General features: G+C 43.2%; 1 protein-coding gene across 1 annotated transcript in view; it reads left to right on the top strand.

Moving 5' to 3' along the window:
• Positions 1 to 21137, top strand: part of LOC147238630 (phospholipid-transporting ATPase ABCA1) — a 165041-nt gene that overhangs the window by 16108 nt on the left and 127796 nt on the right. Inside the window, 5 exon segments of the mRNA XM_086198248.1 lie at positions 6119 to 6258; positions 6967 to 7083; positions 10395 to 10592; positions 14874 to 15079; positions 16462 to 16638. Of these exon segments, the coding sequence (XP_086054374.1) occupies positions 6119 to 6258; positions 6967 to 7083; positions 10395 to 10592; positions 14874 to 15079; positions 16462 to 16638 (838 nt within the window).

Below are 21137 nucleotides of genomic sequence, written 5' to 3'. Positions count from 1 at the left end.
AGTCTTGGAGTCAGGACTGCTACTCCCTTTCCCTGCTGGCTCGTGCTCGGTTTAATTTTTCTCCGATGCAGCCAGGAAGAGCTCTAGTACAGTCATGGCTTTTCTTGCTCCGGCATCCACATGGAAATCAGCAGTGAGTGTTTTTTTACTGCGTCGGATTTACTGATGTCGCGACGTTAACTTGCCCGCTGTGGAATTTTTCTCATGCCCAAGTCCAGAATGTAGTGGCCTGCAGCCAAGCCCAAACTTTCCCAGCGTTACTGCAAATCTGTATTTAGAACAATCGTTGATAAGAAGCTCTATTTCCAGTATTTTTATATTTCACTTTGAGGTCCTTGAAATATTTGCCAAAAATCTGAAACCACAGGAGCTGAAAATGAAGTCCTCATGTACCGCACATTTATCAACAGTATCAGAAAAAAAATTAGCATGCAATGTACATGCAAGCTGATGCTGTTTTTGTTTTTTCACTTGTTGAATTGCATTAAATTGAAATCCATTTGTTTGTGTTATGGTTAAAAACACTGATTTTATGATGAAATGTAGAAAAAGAAAAAGTAATAATTTGCTGCTTTTCATAAAGAATACATTTGTAATGAATTCTCAATTTTTGTATTCATTGAAAGAATGACTTTTAACTGCTTGTGAACTCATAACCACTGAGATAATTAATTACATGATAAGAAAAAAGGACCTTTTTACATAAAAGATTATATGCATATGCTCCCGGTACAGTGAACAGACGAGCATGAAAATAATGTGTGTGTTGGGGGGGGGGGGGGTGAAGCTTTGGAAATCCCTGAATATGTTTATTCCATAAGATCCCTGGGAATTAGATGTTGAGTCTAAGTTCTTGCAGCACCGTGCTCATTAGAGACCGTGCAATCCTGTTTCATTAAAGGCTTGTTCTTTGGAGAAAACTACACAAAATTAGATTTTAATAAGAAGCCTCTATTCCTTGGGAGTAAGGTTCCACTGTGAAGTGGAAATGCATGCTAGTGCCAGCACAAATTAGCAGAAACATTGGATCACCCATACAAAATAAGCAGTAACATATCTGTTAGCATGCTAATGGCTGTTTTGGATTCGCCGTGGCATTTTCATTGTGTTGGTCCGTGTGCGCTTAAATGAATCTGGAATACGTTGTGTGTCTGTGTAATGGCCAATTACAACTCCTTTGTAAGTGTAAAACTGCACTCAAAGGAATGGTACAAAAGCAATAACAAAGGCCAACGCTGAGGGTTTTTTGAAATGGCTCAGCAATATTCACTTCCCAATTAATCCTTGACAACGAAGGTAAACTTCACTCATTACACAAGAAAGTTTTTCTCTGTCTTCAAGTAGTACTTTTTAAGTGACCATTTTTGAAATTATGCAGACAGATTAGAGTGAAATGAGGCCATTATTACTCCTGTGTGGTTATCTACATATTTCCTGTTACCATTGCAATATAAATTACATGTTTTACGGGAGAATTTTTTTTTGTTTTTTTTTTTAACAAAATATAAAGGTAAAACAAAAAAGGCGATGTGGTGAAATTCAGTATTTTCTCAGCTTTAATAGTAGTGGGGGTTGTATCCTGCATTTTGGTGCTGCGCCACAAGTTAGAATCACTCTTGAAGTGATACTTCACCCAAGAAGTGTACTTTGACTTCCAAGTAATCACAAATATTTGCCTGAAGCTCACAGGCACTCACTGATCAGGAGGTGTAAATGTTGCCCTCTGCACCTTTTTGAGTCCAGTTGTGGTTTTTCAGCGTCTTTGGTGAAACTTCTTTTTGTTGATCCATGTTGAAACTCCTCTGGTGCGGCTTGTTAACACCTTTACATGCTCCACAAACAAATGTCTGCCAGCTTACTTTATTTTGAAAAGCCTCTCTGGGCGTCTGATTTCATTCCGTCCTCGATGTGCTCACTGCAGCCTGATGCAGATTCCATCAAAAACAGTCCTGGCGTGTGTTTTCGCACCTGGGCCAAACCACACTGAATGATGTCCATCTCATTAATATTAGATCTTAGTTTGGAAAGAAACGGGTGAAGAAGTCTGAGCCCAGGCAAAGGTTTCTGCTCATCCGATCGATTCAGACACAAGAACTGTCGCGAAAGCCCGCTGGTTTGATGTCGTTATGACTATCCGATCACGTTTCTCACAGACCAAACAGGCGAGACTCGACATGACAGCTGAAGCATCGGTTCCTGCCTGATGGACATCTCACTGAACTGAACGTCTGCACTGGTCATCGCAAACCAGGAAGGAGAGACACTTCTGGCAAAATCCCAATGATTGTCCCAGCTTGAACCCAGAGTAACCAGACTCGGTTGAATCAAGCTGTTGCGTTGAAACATTTGCGTTCCTGTCTGTTTCAATTATTAGTAATTGGCTGTATTTCCATTTTTAATGTCGCCACTTTCACTTATACCGGAGCTGATGAAGGCGTACGTGTCATCTTTCTGTCTCTTGTGAGAGCGCTATTAAAGTAGCATTTATTCGAGCTTCTCTGACTCTGTTGGAACGCTGTACTTGAGCTGTGCTGCTAAGAAGTAAATCCCGTCTGATAGATGCACCGGCGAGTTCAGCCAGGCTGGAGCCTGAGTGTGTTGTGTGTGTGCATGTCAGAATGTGTTCATGCTCTGATTGTGCATAAAATGCCAGAATATGAGTGCTGTAAGCCTCAAGTCAGGTCTGATTTCTCCCCCGTGTCCACACGTTATTTGTGTGTGTGTGTGTGTGTGTGTGTGTGTTGCACCTGCTGAATCAAGTCCATCTCCCAGGTGCGACTGAGATTGATTACATTTGTCGGGTAAGTTAAGGGCCAGACTTGAGGCTCTAAGCAATTATTTGGCTGTGTCTAATCCTGGTGTAAAGAGCAGGTTCTCCTGGTCACACCTCTGCTTTTGGAGTAAAGATCTGTTGTGGGGGGAAAAAAAACCTTGTACCACCGTGTTGCCCGTGTACAGACCAGACAGATGGAAGATGTGAGTTGAGAAAGCAATGCTCAACAACTTAGAGTTCTTCATCTCACAATCACTTCCCACTTACTTCAGTGATTTGATAAAATTGATATTTGATCAGGGAAATGTGCTCTCCAGATAAACTGGCAAAGAATTTTTTTGCACGATATAAAGCATGACACACTATGGCGTTTTGAAAAAGAACGCTGCACCCGCTTTAAGTGTGTGAACTGCGAGGTCGATGTGGACTCAAAGGAGGCGCGTGAAAGCACAGAACTCGCTTTCACCAAACATAAACCTCCCCGAATGATGAGAAGACGAGGTCAAGCCATCGCTGTCTCCCTCCGCCCAGATTCCACATCACATCCAAATGAGTATCGAGCCTCAAGTTGAAGGATCTTGTCATCGTCACTATCTACCACAATGCGATCACACATCCCTTTGTGTACTTTCTTGACCTTTGTGCTCCTTCCTTATCGCCACAGCTTCCCCCGGCGATGGATACGGCTTTCTTCCAGCTCTAATACATCAATGGATTATTTCTGCCACAGGTCCAAGAGAGCAAAGTAAATCTCGGCAACCGACAATTGGAGGAGACGCGCTGCTTCTCGTTTGGCTCAACGCGCGTGTTAATATAGACATAAATCTAGTGTGCAAATTCTTACGTGAACAGAGATCATGCTTGTTTCAAAACTTATTAGTGTGGATGCATCCTTCGTGTGGAGATTGCTTTGTAGCTGCTTGTTGCATGAACAGTTTCCATGACGATGTGCTCAAGCGAATGACGAGGTGTACTGTGGATCTGAGATTCTATAGTGGAGTTCAGGCTGTTATCCAATTTCTTCCCGCCTGCACACATATGCCTGAACTAAAAACAATGAACTGGGGTGGGGGTGGGGGTAAATTCGAAAGAAATCTGTGTTAGATAAATGTGACATGTTCAGCCCTTGAATAATTCTGTAACCCCTCAGACGTCTGCCACCTCCCAGCTGGAAACTACGTCAGGTTTGTCTGTCTTCTCTGCGTCAGGTCTCCATAGTTGCAGCATCATCTGTGCTTCCAGTTGAATAACAAACCCAACAAACTATTTAATCAGACAAGAATTGACCTTTATTCCAAGCGTTTGGGGGGGGGGGGGTTTGTCTGTAAACAGCAAAAAGTTAAGTTCGTTGTTTTGTTTTTTTTTAGGCTGCACAACAGAATGGGTGAGCTGTTGATCACCAAAATGTTCTTTCTTCAAGTGTCATGATTGCAGGAAGTAACATCTGCGCGGTCTGTGAGGGGAACAGCTGGCCAGAGTCAAACTAAGGGGGTGGCCATTAGCTCAACACACACACACACACGCACGCACACACACATGCACACGCAAACCTCCCAGGGGCACCTGGGAAAGATGGCCAGCAGGCAGAAAGGCTAACATTTAATTGCTCTGAAAATGGCTGCTAAAATCTCCCTGATGGGGCAAATGGTTGCCTTGGTGAGATGAAAAGAAGCGAGAGATAATGCGCTGATGTAATGACGGGTGTGCGAGGGTAGTTAGCAACAGATCAGAACGCCAGACGGTCTCATCGACAAGCAGCAAAAAAAACCCAAACAAAAACACTGATGCGATGATGAAGTACAAGAGTAGAAGGAACAACTTGAGCACACGGGCTTCCGCCCACCCCAGATGCCATCTGATGCATTGCAGGTCCTCACGTAACCTCGTCAGTGCTCTCCCAACCTGGCAATATTCACGTTGGCAGATCAGTTAAATTAGTAATGATCCCGCTGCCCCTGAACATATTGACTTTTTCCTGCACTTTATAAAAGCTTTTATTTATGTACTCGGCTCTCAGCTCATGGCATGTCCTGTCTTGTGCCTGAGCGATCACCTTCAAACCCGACCTGATGTCACGTCAACAACATCAGATTTACATTTGCTGAAGACGCTCATCATAAAAACACACACTCCCCCCCCCCCCAATTTCTTCCCTTATTTCTTGTTAAATCAAACTTAAAGTCTTCATTAATTCCTCTCTGTGTTTCCCCAGAATGAACTGATGTACTAATTGACTCAATAAACATTTATTATTCAACATCCTCAAACGAGGATCTCAGAGTGCCCTCGCACTTGGCCTGGTTGTTGCACTCGAAGCAGGATCGTCTCCCTCTCCTCACTCTCTGCTCGGCCAGCACCCGCATTGTTCCCACCGAGCCCGGCCGATATTTGGTGGGGGATCCTTCACGTCAGGGAGCCACTTGACTATGATCAGCTCGACTTCTCAAAGGCGGATCGTGTATCTGCGGCGTTTTCACCGTTGCTCGCATTGTGCGGGGGTGCCCTTAGAAAGTCTTCCAGCAGCTTGCGTGGCAGAATCAAACGGCGGAGTTACAGCACCTGAGCTGACCCTTACAATTTGTGCAACGAGTGTCAAAATTATATCAGGGCGCTTGTTTATTGAACAAGTTGAAGGAAAGACGTTTGCTTTTTTATTTTTCACAAATATCAACGAAAGCCTGTCATCCGTAGTGATGCAACGCACGAGAACACAAGCATATTCACAGAAGGGAATAGTCACCAGTTATTTCCTGTCCAGTCATTGTAATCTGTTGTGAAATGCAGTGTGTATAAATACTTCCAAGAGAGCTTTGGCATACATTTCACTGTGAGATTGTGTATGAGTGTGTGTCTTAATAGTAACTAGCGGGGTTTGCGTGTGACAACATTTCAATAGATGGAACGCACCATGCGTGAATTAAAACGGCAAACAGACGCTAATGAAAACGTTTCATCATGATATTATTTAACACGATTATACAAGCTTGTCTCTGATTTTAATTTGAAGTACGCGTGGTTTCATGAATAAATATGTGTTTGAAAGGTCACGATATCAACTGAGCAGTTTTCCAGGTTCGTATTTGCTCAGTCTGGGTTGAGGGAAAGTATTGAGAGGGTTTGTTATGGGAGCCACATATGAATTTCAATCATATGTGCAATATTTATCATGTTTGCTTCTCGGGTGCTGCAAAATTCCAGGGTTTCACACGGATCAAACATCTCAAATCTCTTCTTTCTTGATGCTTCTTGAAAGAGTACCAGTATGCAGCCAGATTAGGACTTTTATTTCCTTGGACTTTTCCTTGACTTCCCCTGTCCTCTCTCCTCTCCTCGTGTCTTGGGCAGATTCGTTTTGTCAGACTCTGGTTGACACCCTGGAGGGCACACCTGGCCTGCGCTACATTTGGAGCACCTTCAAGCCGTTACTGCGAGGGAAAGTCCTCTACACACCTGACACACCTGCTGCTCGCCTCATGGTGAAAGAGGTAAGCTGGGGGGGGGTAGATAAATATGAAACACACACGCTTACCTACTGACAAGATATTTACACTGATTTTTCAAGCCCACAGTGTGCAGCCTTTTGCATGAGCTACAGAAGTCATTTTTTTGTTTCAATAAGATATTAGAATGCATTTGTTTGAATAGCCTGTCTGCCCGGGAACAGGCCAATTAAACACCAGGAGTTGCCACCTGGGGAAGAATAGAAACATAATGCTGTAGTTTATCAGGAGATGCCTTCCTGGTGAATGTAATGTATTTTCGTCACATGACATTTCTCCACAAAATATCATTCCGACTGCCTAGGCAAAACAAACAAGAAGCAGCAGACGAGGACTTTTCACTTAGAATGCATAATTAGCACGGGCAAAATCTGCCGACATCACAGCGAGCGGCTCGCGCTTGGCACAGGAGGCCCTGCTCACACAAGGCACAGTCAGATTGTTTCCAAGTTCATGTTCAGAGGTAAATAACCCCATTTACATCAGTCACCGTGGGGGGGGGGGGGGGGGTGGCAGAGTTACAATGCGCTGAATCCCTCCTGGGATGAAGCTGAAACGTACGGATGAGTACTTACATGTTTGGAGCCGACAGAGGAGGGCCAGTCGTTGCAGTATGCTGTCCGTCAGAGAAAGGTGAGGCGGTGAACCTGTAGCTCAGTATCTATACATGTATTTTTTTTGTTGTTGTTTCAGGCAAATAGCACGTTCAATGCCTTGGCTATGTTGAGAGTACTGGCTGATTCGTGGGAGGAAGTGGGGCAACGTGTCTGGAATTTTTTCCAAAACAGCCCTCAAATCAACACCATACGGGTAAGATATATCAGCGAGAACCACAAATACGTCTGCAGCCATTCTTAATTCCTCCTCCAACAGGCATGTCGGCGAGTTCAAGACTCGACCTTTGGTGTCTGACTGGTTACGAGTTCGTGACCAGATGATGCAAAATAAACCCGCCGATACCGAGTTCGGCATCATGCCATGTGCAGGATGTGAAAGTCCAGCACAAACTGGACTTCCCAGTATTTATCGTTCCTATTTTTTAATCTTTTGCTTGCTCTGGCAATTCAGTCAGTATATCAGACCCGCAACAAAGGTCGTTCGCTCAAAAGTACCCAGAAATGTTGTCGTAAAATAGCTTCCATGTTAACTTCTCAAGCACCCCGTATTTTCAGTATTTTATCAATGAAATTTCATCAGATTGCAACAGTGTTGATAACATTAAAAAAATGACTGATAGGGGGTTTTTTTTGGTTTTTTTTTTTGGTTCACCGAAATATCACCCTCAGCATTTGAATCCATGTTTGCCTTAAAATTCTTGAGAAAATCAAACCCTCCCTTGGAGAAGGGAAAAAAAAACAAAAAGTCATTTTCGCTTAAAAATTTGCACTTGCATTGCTGTGGAGAACCTTTACCTCATGTCTGTCAAATTGTTGCCCCTCCTGTTAGATATGGAAACTGAGGGAGGGAAGTAATTATGGATAAGTGCAGGATAATTTTCATTTCAGCAGAAAGGATTATCTATGGAAGGTAGAGGACACCACTTCTCTCTCCCTCCATGTCCTCTCCTCTCCCTCTCTGCTTCCTCGCTGTATTTCCTTGACACTGACATTACTCCAGTGTCACTCCAAATGAGCTTATAGGCAGCTGCAGGGAAGCAGACATTGGGAGCTCCATATAGCCAGGGTATTCATTACCCTAGCCCTAACCTTTACACAAATGGGCAGGCAATCCTCCTTTGTCTTCATTTTCTCCCAGCCTGGCTCTCGCTTCCTCCCCCTCTCTCTCTCTCTCTGGCCCTCTCGCCACGGAACCGGTGGCTCGGAAGGTTTGTCATCGTCGGAGGTCCCGCAAGGTCGCAGACATGTTTTACGCTGATGGACCAATTACCATCACCACCACAACTACATTTCAGATAGAAGATTTAAGGTGTGGAGCTGAAAAGGGAGGACATTCGGTGAAATGGCTTTGAATGGTTAAAAAAGCAAAAACGTGTTGACTTCCCACGCCTTGACATGGTGCTTCTGCTTAAACCGAGTCCTTCATCTAAATCTTACAACATATGTTTTGGAGAAAACAACTACAACATCTTTGGCAGTACATTTACGACTGCAATTGAGAAAATGATAAAACACGTAACCTGTCACCTTAGAAAATAAACACAGAATGGATTGGATTGAGATCTCGGCGGCTGTTTGCCTCGGGGACGTGACCGTTAACCCCTGATTTAAAAAAAAAAAAAAGGCAGGCGAATATGTTTTCTTCTCAGGTAAGACACTCATGACAAATAATTCCACATGACTCACAAGGTATGGTGGCATGTTTGCGACTCTATGGACCGAATGCCGCCGAATGTTGAGCAGTGACGAACACGGTTCGTCGAGCTGAGGCTTGCTGAGGATTTTCCATACCCAGGTGGTTTGCCAGCATGTTCATACAACTACAAGTTTAAAATAAGGCATTTTGGTCTGACATGATGGAAATCTAGCAGGCAGGAGGTACAGATTTTATCCAAAGGTCAAATGTAGCCTTGAGATTAATTAAACTGACATTTTAGCCTGAGGTTAAAAAGAATTCCATTTGTTGTTTATATCTAAATCATACAATATTCCACTTCTGAGTCCCAACTGTGGACCTTTCCTAATCAAAAGTCGCAGCACTTGTGCGTACACAGTATCGTCAGGTCTCTCTGGCACTGAATAACACACAGACTGTGTCATTTTGACATCGGCGTTCATGCTCTTTTGCTTCAGTGATGCGTTCAGATATGAAGCCCCTTAACGCATCACAAGGGGCTTTATTTAAATTGCACCCGCCCTCGCAGGCTTCCGCGTGTGTGCTCCTCCCACAAAAGTGTTTTCAATCGGCTCAGTCAGTGAGCGCCGGTCACGGTGAGTGGCGTGGTACGTCAGTCACGCTGTAAATTACAACAGGATGGGCTTTATGGGGGGGGGCAACAGCCTGTTATTGACAGTGTGAAAAAAGTGGCAAGATTTACGGCCCCCCAGAGCTCCAAGTAGGAGCTTTTTGACTCTACATGTGTGACCATGTTGGAAAATAATCACCAAACTTGAACATTATTAAATTGAGAAAGGAACGGAATGTTACTCCTTTAACTAATCAGTCGTGGTTTTTTTTCTTCTCTTCTTTTGGCACAAGTTTCATGGGTCATCTGGATCAGAACAGGATGCTAACTGGTCCATGTCCTAACCCTGGCTCATCAAAGGCTCGGTCACGGCACAGCGCACTCTCCAAATAGCACGTTATTGTAGCGCCAAGCTAGCTGGCTAGCTCGCTTATCAAATTATCATGATGCAAATTTTGCACTTCTACCTCTTAGTCTTTACTTTTCATATCATTCCATAAGAATTGTGATGTGATGTGACTCAAGCATGGAAATGATGAACACAAAATAGCAGCTTGAGGCTTCTAGTGACATTTAATCACCTCCTGAGAGGGGGCGCCCCTGAGTGAAATGTACCTCCGCCGTAACTACGAGTGTAACCGCACGGTCGTGTTAAATTCGGAAAGTTCAGGCTTTTGCTTTGTTCAAAAACCTCTCTTGGTTGTGATTTAATTAGATAACATCGTCCCTCAGTGGGTTTATTAGGCTGTGTGAGGATTCCCTGGTGGAGCTGACAGGTGAATTACCACTATTAAGCTTAATAATTAGTTTTGTAGTAACACTGTCATAGCGGGAACTGTGTCATATCATTACTGGGGCGTGTGTTAATTCTTGCAGCGTAGCGAAATGTAAAAATACTGGTTAGGAATGAATGAGTTACGGTGGCTACCGGAACGCCTTTTGAAAAATAACAGGCGGGTGAACTATTTTTGAAGATCGGCAAACTGTTCATTTTGTGTAGGTTTTTTTTCCTCTTCATTATTATTATAATTTTTTTGTAGAGCAGCAAGTTCATATAACATCCAAGATATTCTATTGTACCCTGATGAAAGCATCGCAGCTTGATCCACGACCTGCGATGACCTGGATTAAATCAGGGTCACCTGTCTGAATGCCGCTCTAGTCTGTGCACTTACTCTTCACCTCTCACTCGTAACCTGAGTAACTGCGATTCAGCCCCTTCTCTCTCTCTCTTTTTTTTTTATGCCTTCTCCATTAGACTTTGCTGGCCAATCCGGTGTTTGCTGCAGCGCTCAACCAGCGCCTCAATGGCACCAGATGGACCGCCGAGCTGCTGGCCAACTTCCTGTACAACGGCCCTCCAGAGAATCGGCCTCCCGGTATGCCGACCTACGATTGGCGGGATGCTTACAACGCCACAACCGAAGTCATGAAGCTTCTCTCCAACTTCCTCGGTGTAAGTCCGACTGTTGTGTGTTTTTATTGCATAAAAACCAGCTCACACACCTGGTGTCACGCTCACTTATTGACCAAAAAGTTGGCACGACGCTGCCTGCAACTGTAGGAAGGTAGCACACTCATCCTCACGCCGTGATTCAACCACTTATGGGGATCTTTTCCTGGTTGCATTCATGAGCGTGTCGCATTCATTTGTTGCATAAAATCACAGCGCTTTGGCTCTAACCTGGATGTTTGCGCGCAGATATGCAGAGAATCTCAGAAGGACGCAAAGGAATCTACTGTTAGAGATGAGATTGTTCTCAGTCATTCATTTGTGAACCTAACTTTTCTCCAGGAACTTTGTCAAAATTCTCCCACCAGCAGTGAGGTGGTGTATACCTTAGCGTTAGCTTTTACCCCTTGGGTGTTCCAGACAGACCTGGTTACAGAGTAACCCCCCATGTGTCTCACATCTTCTTGTCAATTATGATAAAATTAAATTATGATCGATTTAAATATGTCCCACAATGAAGTGCCAGAAATGTTTATCACATTAGGGTTATAGGGTTAATGACATATGTGTCATTGTGTTCATGAGTGGAACCAGCCAAAAGGACACCTCAAACACGAGCCTAAACCTAAAACAGTTTGTTGGTGCCCCAGTTTGATTTTCAAGCAGAGGCAAATATTCATTAAAAAAAAAAAAAAAGTACGAACAGAATAACAGCTGCCGGGGCCACTGACCCTGGAATAGTTGAGTATTTTAGATACTGAATCCTCAAGAGGAAATAATGGTGTACATACCTTCTGCCTCACCGCCACTGTTAATTTCTTAACTGTCTTTTACATCAGTTCCACCCGAGAGGAGCCAGTTTGTTTCCTCGTTACAAGCTGACGTTAAACGCAAGTGTGCTCCGATTTCAAAAGCTGTCTTTTTAAGTCGATAAATTCCGTGTATCAGCCTTTTTTGGCGGAGTTGTGAGTTTCCAATTCAGCTCACTGAAGTAAGAAGTGCTGCAGCGTCTTTCACATTAAATATAGATGACAATTTGTTTTCCAGTAAGGGTGCGTAAACTATCTGCAGTGTCAGCTCTTGGATTACGACACACATTCACACACTCGTACGTACGCAGTCAGAACAGTGATCTGTTTTAATGTTGTGTATCGCTGACATAACTACTGCAATTTTACTTGTTCTTGTATTTTTCTATCCACTCTGGCGGAGCGCCAGGGGCATCACAGTATGTGAGCGTTGCACTTTGCATCCAAAGACACAGTGTGTCCACGTTAAAATGCCTTTTGCTTCGTGGTGCCTTTGTTGGATGAGCATGCTGTGTTTGTCCTGTCTGTGTACTCTTTCCACATGGCATGTCGATTTTTATTTATTTGTTTTAGTTTCTGAGTTCAGGGAGCAGTCAAAAAAAAAACAACCTTTCGTCTTTTTATTCATGAAACTTTAATGTGCTGAGCAAACTGTCACATACCAAGGAAGATCTATCACGACACTGCCTCCATGATTATCATGAAAAACATCCTCTTCACTCCAGTGAATCTGTAATGGCATCAAACACAGAGTTGTGTCTCTAAGTAGGAAGACACACGCGCCGTTGACATTGATGTATTGATCTGGAGCACAGTTTGCAGCAAAAACCGTCTTTCTCTACGTTGTGTGATCACACGCGTGTACGAAGCCAATCCACACAACTTGCCACACACACACACACAAGCGTACAGTCTCAATCCACAGGCAGGTAAAATGGCAGGATGGACTCTTGGGGTTTGCCATGGTCATGGCCAATGAAATTCCAAGGTAATGCAAACTCGGAGCTTCCCTGCTGGAAATTGCCTCACACAAAACAGACAGGACACGCGGGTTTATTACACAACCTTGTGTGTGTGTGTGTGTGTGTGTGTGTGTGTGTAAACACCTTCAAAGCCCGCTTCACAGGACATGACTGTCCATGTTTTGTCATGAAAACACACTGGAAATGACGCGGAATCATGTGTGAGACGGGAGCTTTTGTTCCAAAGATGGATGACCTGTTCCCTGGGAAACCAGCAATACAAGTTGTTTGCTAAGAGTTGCAGTAGGCCAACAAAAATAAAGATCCAGCAACAGGCGTGTGGAAGTGGATGTTGATACACTCATCTTCACTATGTATATCATCCCCTTGTCCGGGTGATGACGTTTTAGGTGGGCTCGCAGGGCGGTGGTATTTCCAGAGCACTTAACGTTTGTGTGACACAGTTTGCAAACGGCCATACTTTTGTCTAAATCATCACTTTCTTTTTTTTAATTTTTCAAACCCAAAATGTTCCCACACATCTGCGTTTAAGCATGCATGAACTGTGCGCTTGCGCAATCGCGCACCACCTGTACATTCTCAGCGCCCAACAAAGTCAATGCAGGGCATCAACTCGGTTAGTGACAGGTGTCCAACCAATGATGCGATGCGGTTCATTTAGGCTACGCAGCCGATCATAGCATTGACAGCGCTTGCGTATGTGCCCTGCCCGTATGCGCCGTGGCACCGTGCAGGTTAGCTAGCTAACAACAGTGCGGCAGAGATAAGAGACAGCGACAGTAGCTCAGTGGTTGAGTTGTAAACCCCCAAAAATATTAAAAGTAAACTAATAGAAATTGCTGCTGTAATTTTAATGTTTTAATAAACCATGTCCCTTGCTCTGCTCCCAGGTGTTGAACAGGTGTGTGGCCACAGCGTGCACAACTGATGTTGCTCACATTGATCCTCAGTGTGCTCAGGGAGCTCGCGTGTTTGCCCAGACACATGAGAAATTAGATGGAACATTGAGTACGATTCTTGCCAAACGAGAGTTATCCATCTCTGCTGCAGGAGAATAGAGCCTTCCAGCAGGTTATGGGCCCAGGCTAGGACGGACAAGAGGGTTTGCTAGGAGTACATGTGGCATGCTAGTGGGAACTGCGGCAGTTACCACAACCAGCTAAAGTAGCAAGCTAACATCAGTGAGCCGTGGACACGGCCCGCTACACGGAGCTACTGAGATGGACAACGGAAGGAGGAGCGAGTGGCCCGCATTCAGTGGACAGGCAGATGAAGAATAATACATGTATATTAGTGGTTATTTAAATTATTAATGTAAATTATTGTCCATGAATAGATGTCCATAAATAGACATCTATTGGACGTCCATAAGTAGACGTCTATTGGACGTCCATAAGTAGACGTCTATTGGACGTCCATAAGTAGACGTCTATTGGACGTCCATAAGTAGACGCCTATTGGACATCCATAATTGGACGTGTATTCACGGTGGTTGATATGTTGAGGTTGGACATGTCATGTGTGTGACTGTGTCTCTTTACTGGGATTTTCAGTTTTTTGTAGTTTACCCGTGGGAGACCACCAGGGGTCAAATTTATATTTTGCCTTGATGAGCGAAGAATAAAAGATGGATGTTGTTCTCCAGAGAGGTCGATTGAGAATGATTCGTACGATTCTTGTCAGACAAGAGTTATCCATCTCTGCTGCAGGAGAATAGAGCCCTCCAGCAGGTTCTGGGCCCAGGCTATGTCGGATAAGAGAGTTTGCTGGGAGTACATGTGGAATGCAAGCGGGAACCTCAGTGTGCTCAGGGAGCTCATGTGTTTGCCCAGACACATGAGAAATTAGAGGGAACAATGCACGCTGCCGTTCTCCTGAATCTCTCAGCTCGGCGTCTGGGGCACTAGAAATGCTCTACAGCGCCACTAGTGGCTGGCAGACCTAATTGCTCTTCCTGCAAAGTGCCTGACATGGGGGATTTGAATAGGGCTTAACGTATCCATATTTACGGCTGAAAAAATGGGGAAACAAAATATTGATATATATTGCAGAATTGTTAAAGCACTAATGTTGATGCATGAAAACCCGGAAAGTTTGTACTCTATATATGTTTTATATATAAATAAAACTTAATCAAGATTTGATTTCATTTTGTTTTCTGGTTTAAGAACTTTGAAAGCAGACTGTTTATCATGCAAGAAGAACAAGAAACTTCTTGAAAGCCAGTATTCGGAAATCAGTCATTTGTGTCCTCAAGATATTGATGTTTCTCTATCCGTCATCCATCCATTCATCCATTTTCTACACCACTTATCCATTAAGGGGGGTCACCAGTCTGTCGCGGGATATTTCTTAAAGTAATCATTCAATATGAAGGCCTAAATATCTCTGGGCCTTTTAAAAATAGACATGGGTTTCTTGTTTGGCACCATCTTGGTGTCAGTTAACAGTATTAATTGCAACACTTTACTGTTTTTATTGTTTTTGGACAGTGTTTGGACCTGAATAAATTTGAGGCAGTGCCCAGCGAGAGCCATCTGGTGAGCAAAGCCTTGGAGCTTCTGAAGAATGAGACATACTGGGCTGGTGTTGTCTTTGTCGACCTCCAGCCGAACTCCAGCCACCCCCCACCTTATGTCAAGTACAAAATCCGCATGGATATCGATGAGGTCCAGCGCACTAACAAAGTGAAAGAAAGGTATGTGGCTCTAAGCGTCTCCCTCATCCAAAACAAATAAGAGTCTGGAAGAGAGAACTTTATTTTTTTTTGTTTTGTTTCGTGGCGGACGCTTCCTTTTGTTACGAGTCTAAGGAAAGAGTTGAACCTCCTCCACACAAACACACTCTCACTGGATGCAGTAACACAACAGCTAAATTCACCGACAGGAATTCGATCACGCATACACACTCGGAGCCAAATGAACAACTGTGTATCTCGACAAAATCCTGCCGGCAGGATTTTGCACTGTCCCGACGTGATGTCAAAGCTCAATATTTTTGAACAGTGAATGTGTTAAATATTGTGTTGTCTTCACTTCAGACTTGAAGGTAACAGTTTGCCTGAGCCTGTCCCTAAAAATAAAGGTGATTAGTTCAACAAAGGAGCTTCAGTGTGTATATTTACAGAGGAGTGACAGTCGTTTCTTGAGATGGATCAGATTTACTGTCCGTAAATCACAGCAGCTGGCAAATTCAGGCTCTCCAGCATTATCTAGGAGTTTTGAATGTTTATTATTGAACAATAAACGTGGAACAATGGCGTCATCTAAACTTGCCACTCAGACTGGAAGGAAACAGCTCGCCTGAGCCTGCCCAAAAGTATTCATTCAACAAAGACGATTCCACATGTGTTTATGTATCTCTCCATCTATGCACCAGTGTTGGGACCAACAGTTAAAAGATTTCAACTTTTTCTCAGTGTTTCAAACGTATCCCCGACATGCAAAATCAAGAACAAATATTTGCTATTTTCTGCATTCCTTTTTTCCTTCATGCTTTTAGTCATGTTTTTGTTCGGGGTTTTTGTTAACCTTTTAACGGAGGCTGAGCTAATTCCGCCCTAGCATTCACTTAGCTTTGCACATGCGAGAAGATTGTATGTCTTTTATTCTTTGAAAGTTTTTTTTTTTAATCGTTATTCTATTTTAATTTCCCTCTTGCGTTCCTTCCCTATTTTTGTCAATCTTCCCTTTGAAGGTGTTTTTTTTAACGTTTGTCTCTTTTTGTCGCAAAGCGCATTGAGCTGCACTTTTCGGTGTGAAAGGTGGCACACGAATCCTTTTGTCGGTTTTCTATGCAGAAATGAGTGCGGCATCAATGGACAGCATCCATCAACATGTTCCACCATCTCTCCAAGTATCCCTTTGAGTCCATTTCGGGGAGGATTCTGATTTTCGCTGTCCCCTATAATATATATATATATATATATATATATATATATATATATATTTTTAAAAATTGCCTCTGCCTTGATGTTCAAAGTATCCTCTAAAAGCAGTCGTGACAGTATTTCTTGCAGGTGTGGTGGTCGTTTACTTTCCCTTTGCCAACCCAGATCATGGTGTGTTTTCTTTTAATAAGGTCATGGTCCCCCGGGGCGCGGGACAACTCCTTTAATGACCTGCGCTATATATGGGGAGGCTTTGCCTACCTGCAGGACATGATGGACCACGGCATTATCAGGACGCACACATCTAAGACCCAACCCCTTGGCGTTTATGCACAGCAAATGCCATACCCTTGCTTCGTGGATGACGTGTGAGTACAAAAGCTTTTATCTGTCAGCCTTGTGATTAGAGGAAGAGAAAGGAGGTTGTACTGCAAATAAATTCCGCTTACTCTGGAGACTTGCCACTCAGTGCCACTACATAGTTGAGTTATGGTCTTATCGGTCACTGAGGCCATCTCGATTTCCCTGAAGATGCTCTCTTTTATTTGTCTAACATAGCTTTCCCTTAATATCTGTCTTCCTCTCGTGTCTTACGCTATCACTAATCATAGACGGAGGGAGCTCCGAGCACGCCAGTGTTGCACGTCAACAGAGAGGCAGCAAGGGATAAGAAATGAATAAAAGCCGTGGAAGGGTAACCAAAAGTATTGATTCCAAACAGACCACCGGAAATTACTAAAGAGCCAATGGATCCTGAATTATTTAAGAAACCGCCGCTTTCTTCGTCTTTGGAGTTTCCATGGCATTTCCTTCTCAACCACTGTATTGCACCCCGCGTGGCTCCATCATGTGCAAAAAATAGCAGCACTCTTCTTCGCTGTGTACGTATCTATTGATAGCACCGGCTTCTATCGTGTTTCATCGTGTATCATCCACACGAGCCGGGACAGAAATGATGCGATATCACTGCCAAAGATCTTCCACAGCCAAGATTTCCTCCGAGTCTGGGAAATGACTCCCATCCTCTCAACGTTATGGTCTCCATTAATAAAGTAAAAGCCCAGCGAAGCCATCAAGAGAGTGGATAATTACCAGGGAGATTTAAGTCCAACCACACAATACCCACCCCTCTCACTAGACGCAAAATATGAGCACCCAGTGGGAATTACAGTTCCACAGATTAGGGATCTCATTTTTAAAATATAACGTGCTTTGGAAAGCAAAGAACATTTAGAGGGTCAACATATTTAAAGAGCCTCAAGCAAAAATTATGACTTCCTATTCAAGATGCACTTAAATATCCTCAAGCGTGCTGTTGTTGTAAAGCCTGTTTAATATTAATGCCGCCATGTGTATGTTTTTGTAATTTACATCACGCTTAAAAAAAACGTATCTTTTTGAACTCGTGTGTACTTGATTATGTAGGATAGGATGGTTTAATCAGAGTACTAAATACAAAAATGATCCTTTTAAGCAATTGAATGTGTTTCCGGGGGGTGGGGGCGGTCGGTTTCAAATCAAAGCGCCGATTTTCCGTGCTGTCATTAATTGTTGTGATAATGATCACGCCACAGCTTATTTGCCAATGCTGGCCTCATTGCCTCCGTTTCATCTCCCTAAAACAAAGGATTAATAATTACAGAAGATAAATGTGAGTCATAAAGTACCACAATACCCTCAGTCCCTCCACCATTTAGTCTTTCACCCGCCTATCCATGTGGGCATTTCTGTAAATTATTAACACTTGAAAATTGCTATTTCATTCATAAATAATTGAGGGTGAAATCACACAAAAGGACGATGCGGTAAAACGTACAGAGGCACGATGGGAAGAAGAGTGGCAATTATTTTCAACTGTGTAGCGTCTTCAGCCCAAAGGACGGAGAGAACATTGTGCATTCAGATGAACATGTTTGTGGTCGGCTATAAGAGTTTAACGGCTCGGCAAAAGGTCTAACCTTGACATTGAAATTAAATAAGCTTTTAAAAAGCCTCTCTACACTTAGCTACATTCAGATGTTGTATAATAAGTCATTGGAAATGTTTTGCAGGGAAATTTGTCTTGTGTGGTACGGAAGCTGAGAAAGGCCAGACTTGTACTTATTTTCCTATCGCAGTTATCTTAAAAAAACAAAACAAAAAAAAACATGTTCGTTGTGGTGTTAGATAATTAAGATAAATGAACCCACCACTTATGGGAATCCTAACTTTGTCACCTTGAGATGAATTAACTAATTAAAAGGCATGAAAAATGAGGCCGTACAAGTATGGCCTGTGTTGGTTTCCATATCTTTGTGTCATAAAAATTGATAAATTTGTCTTTGGCGGGTGTCTACTCACACTGTGATTGCTGGTTTCTGTTCCCCTCGTGAAACTCAATCTCGTCAAAGGAATTCTTTCGGTGTGGAAGCCGAGACGGGCCGTACTCGGAGGCAGGTATCTTGAGATGACAAGTTAATTAGCTTGTTTTCTCGGGTTAGAGTTAAGCCGCCGTCACCAGAACACAAGCTGGGTTATGTCAAGATAATTAACTCTTTAGTATTTAAAAACAAACAAACAAGAGAAAAACAAGTATGGCCCTCAGTACTTTAGTGCTCCGAAGTCTTGTTTTTCGATCTATCAAGCTAACCTTAACATGTAGAACAGTGAAGACGGCAGCTGAATGAAAATTCATCACAGCCTGTCTTTGAGTGTCATCATGTGCAGTTTACAAAACTTTTATATGAAGTGATGCATACGACACTATTCTCTACTTTTATTTTCCAAAAAGTAACATTTTAATATACTCGTCTTGTTAAATAACCAAGACCTGATCAATACTGGTACCGTCAGAACTGTCAGAACCCACCCAGAGCAGCATTCGGGGTCTGCTGACCCCCCCCCCCCTCCCCCGACCCTCAGCTGACCCCACTGGCTTGAACTTGAGATATCCAAGCTGTATTGGCTCCCCCTGTCTTTCGGCTCACATTGTGCACAGGACCCGAGATGACGCTGTGGGATACATTTTGATCCCCGCAGGGGCCTGATAGACCATAAACAGGTCCTTCATCAGCTGCCCCCGCTCCGTGGCACGCTCTGGAGTCAGAGGCATGTCTTGTTTGGATCCTGTGGCTCGGCTCCATCAATAGGTCCTTAACATTCACATGGGCTTGATGTGAGATCTGAGGTTGCTTTCGCCAATAAAGAACCAGGCCTGCGCGGAACTTGAGGGTGACACGGTGACGTCTCAGTTTACGTGATGTGTGTGGTTAGTATGCGTTATTAAGTTATTCAGCACGTTTGAGACTCGTAACAAGAGACAAACCAGCTGACGTTTAGTCGCTAACGGCGTTTCTGTTGGGATCATGTTGTGTTCATTTGGCTTGGAAGGATCCCCTTCACCAACAGCAAGGCCTTGATGAGCCACACCTGCAGAACCTTTTCAGAAATACCTTTTAAAATGAACAGAACAGGATAATGCAGAGCAAAAACAAAAACCCAGTGCTGATTTCTACTTAGACTCAAGTAATGCCATGTAATTCACTAATGAAGACCTTTTTTTTAACATGCGAAATGCTTCAGACGATAAGCACAATAAGCCCAAAAAATATCTGTGTTGGACATTACTTTTGTTTTGTTTTTTTAAACAGAAATGTTACAAACCTAAAACCTGACATGCCCAGTGGCAGATGCAGTATTAAAAACAGAATGATTGAATAATAATGAACCATCCATTGGTTTCTATCCTGTTAAGGGTCGCAGGGGGTGGAGCCTATCCAAGCGGCTTTCAGCCGAGAGGCGGGGTTCACCCTGGACGGGTCGCCATTTTTTTCCATTACCCCCCTCGTTACATAAAGTGCAGCTAGAAAACATGTCTCAGGTCAGGTCATTTAGAAGATAAACAACTGAATACCAAAAAAAACAACAACAAAAAACAAAACCCCACAAGATATGAAACAAAAAACAACCCAAATTGTGAAATATGAGATTTGGAGAGCTCTAACATTTTCTTTTTCACCCTTTAAAGGCACAAACAAAAGAGCGAGTCACAGCCTGCTGCTGCCGCCTGCAGGTCTTGCCACTACATTCACATCACTCTGCGGAAGTACACAACTTCCATCGAAAGCTCCCCAGGAAGCTGGATAACTAGAGGCTTCGTCATTTTGATCTTCAATCATTTATTTTTTTACATTTATATTTTTTTGAGGATAGGCTAGGAATCGAATAAGTTAACCAAAATACTCCAACCAAGGTATTGACGTAGCTTGACGATGTAGCATCCAATTATTTCCTGCAATGTATGTTTTTGTGTTCAATATTCAAGTAGGAATAAAAGAGAGAAATTGAATTCGAGACATCTTTGACAGTGTACCAGTGTCTTTAAACCCCAGCTGTGGTAACTTTTATTAATTGCATTATGTATAAAATAAATATAGAGAAGCACTGGTCAGCTGGGATCTTTTGCACTATTTTTTTTGTTGTTTTTTTTTTTTGCATCTTCGCCTTCAGCAATAATTTGTAGCGGCAATGAGATAATCTGCATTGAGTAATGAAGCCAGCCAAGTCAGTCAGTGAGCAGTATATTTTGCTCAGAATAAGACAGGAAGCCTTTAAAAAAAAAAAAAAAAAAAAAAAAAAGCAGCGTGCGCCAACCTCTGGGGAAGCTGTGCTCTACTATATCTCGATTTACTGAGAATTCGGTCTTCCAGCTTCCCTAAATTTAGGTCAGGCTGCCAATGCAACTGGAGCCTTGCAACGCAGGCAGGCCCGCCTGGAGTTCTATTACTTAAGCACCTTTGATCGATTGGCGAATGTATAATTCAAGAGCATCTGGTGGCAAGGTTGGCAGTGTCAGACACGGTGTGCATGACTGATCTCTACCCCTCCA

This window comes from Aulostomus chinensis, chromosome 24 (genome assembly GCF_037954235.1).
Source record: "Aulostomus chinensis isolate RoL2024-O1b breed Wild chromosome 24, RoL_Achi_v1.0, whole genome shotgun sequence".
Lineage (NCBI taxonomy): Eukaryota > Metazoa > Chordata > Actinopteri > Syngnathiformes > Aulostomidae > Aulostomus > Aulostomus chinensis.
This window is presented reverse-complemented; position numbering and strand designations above follow the sequence as displayed.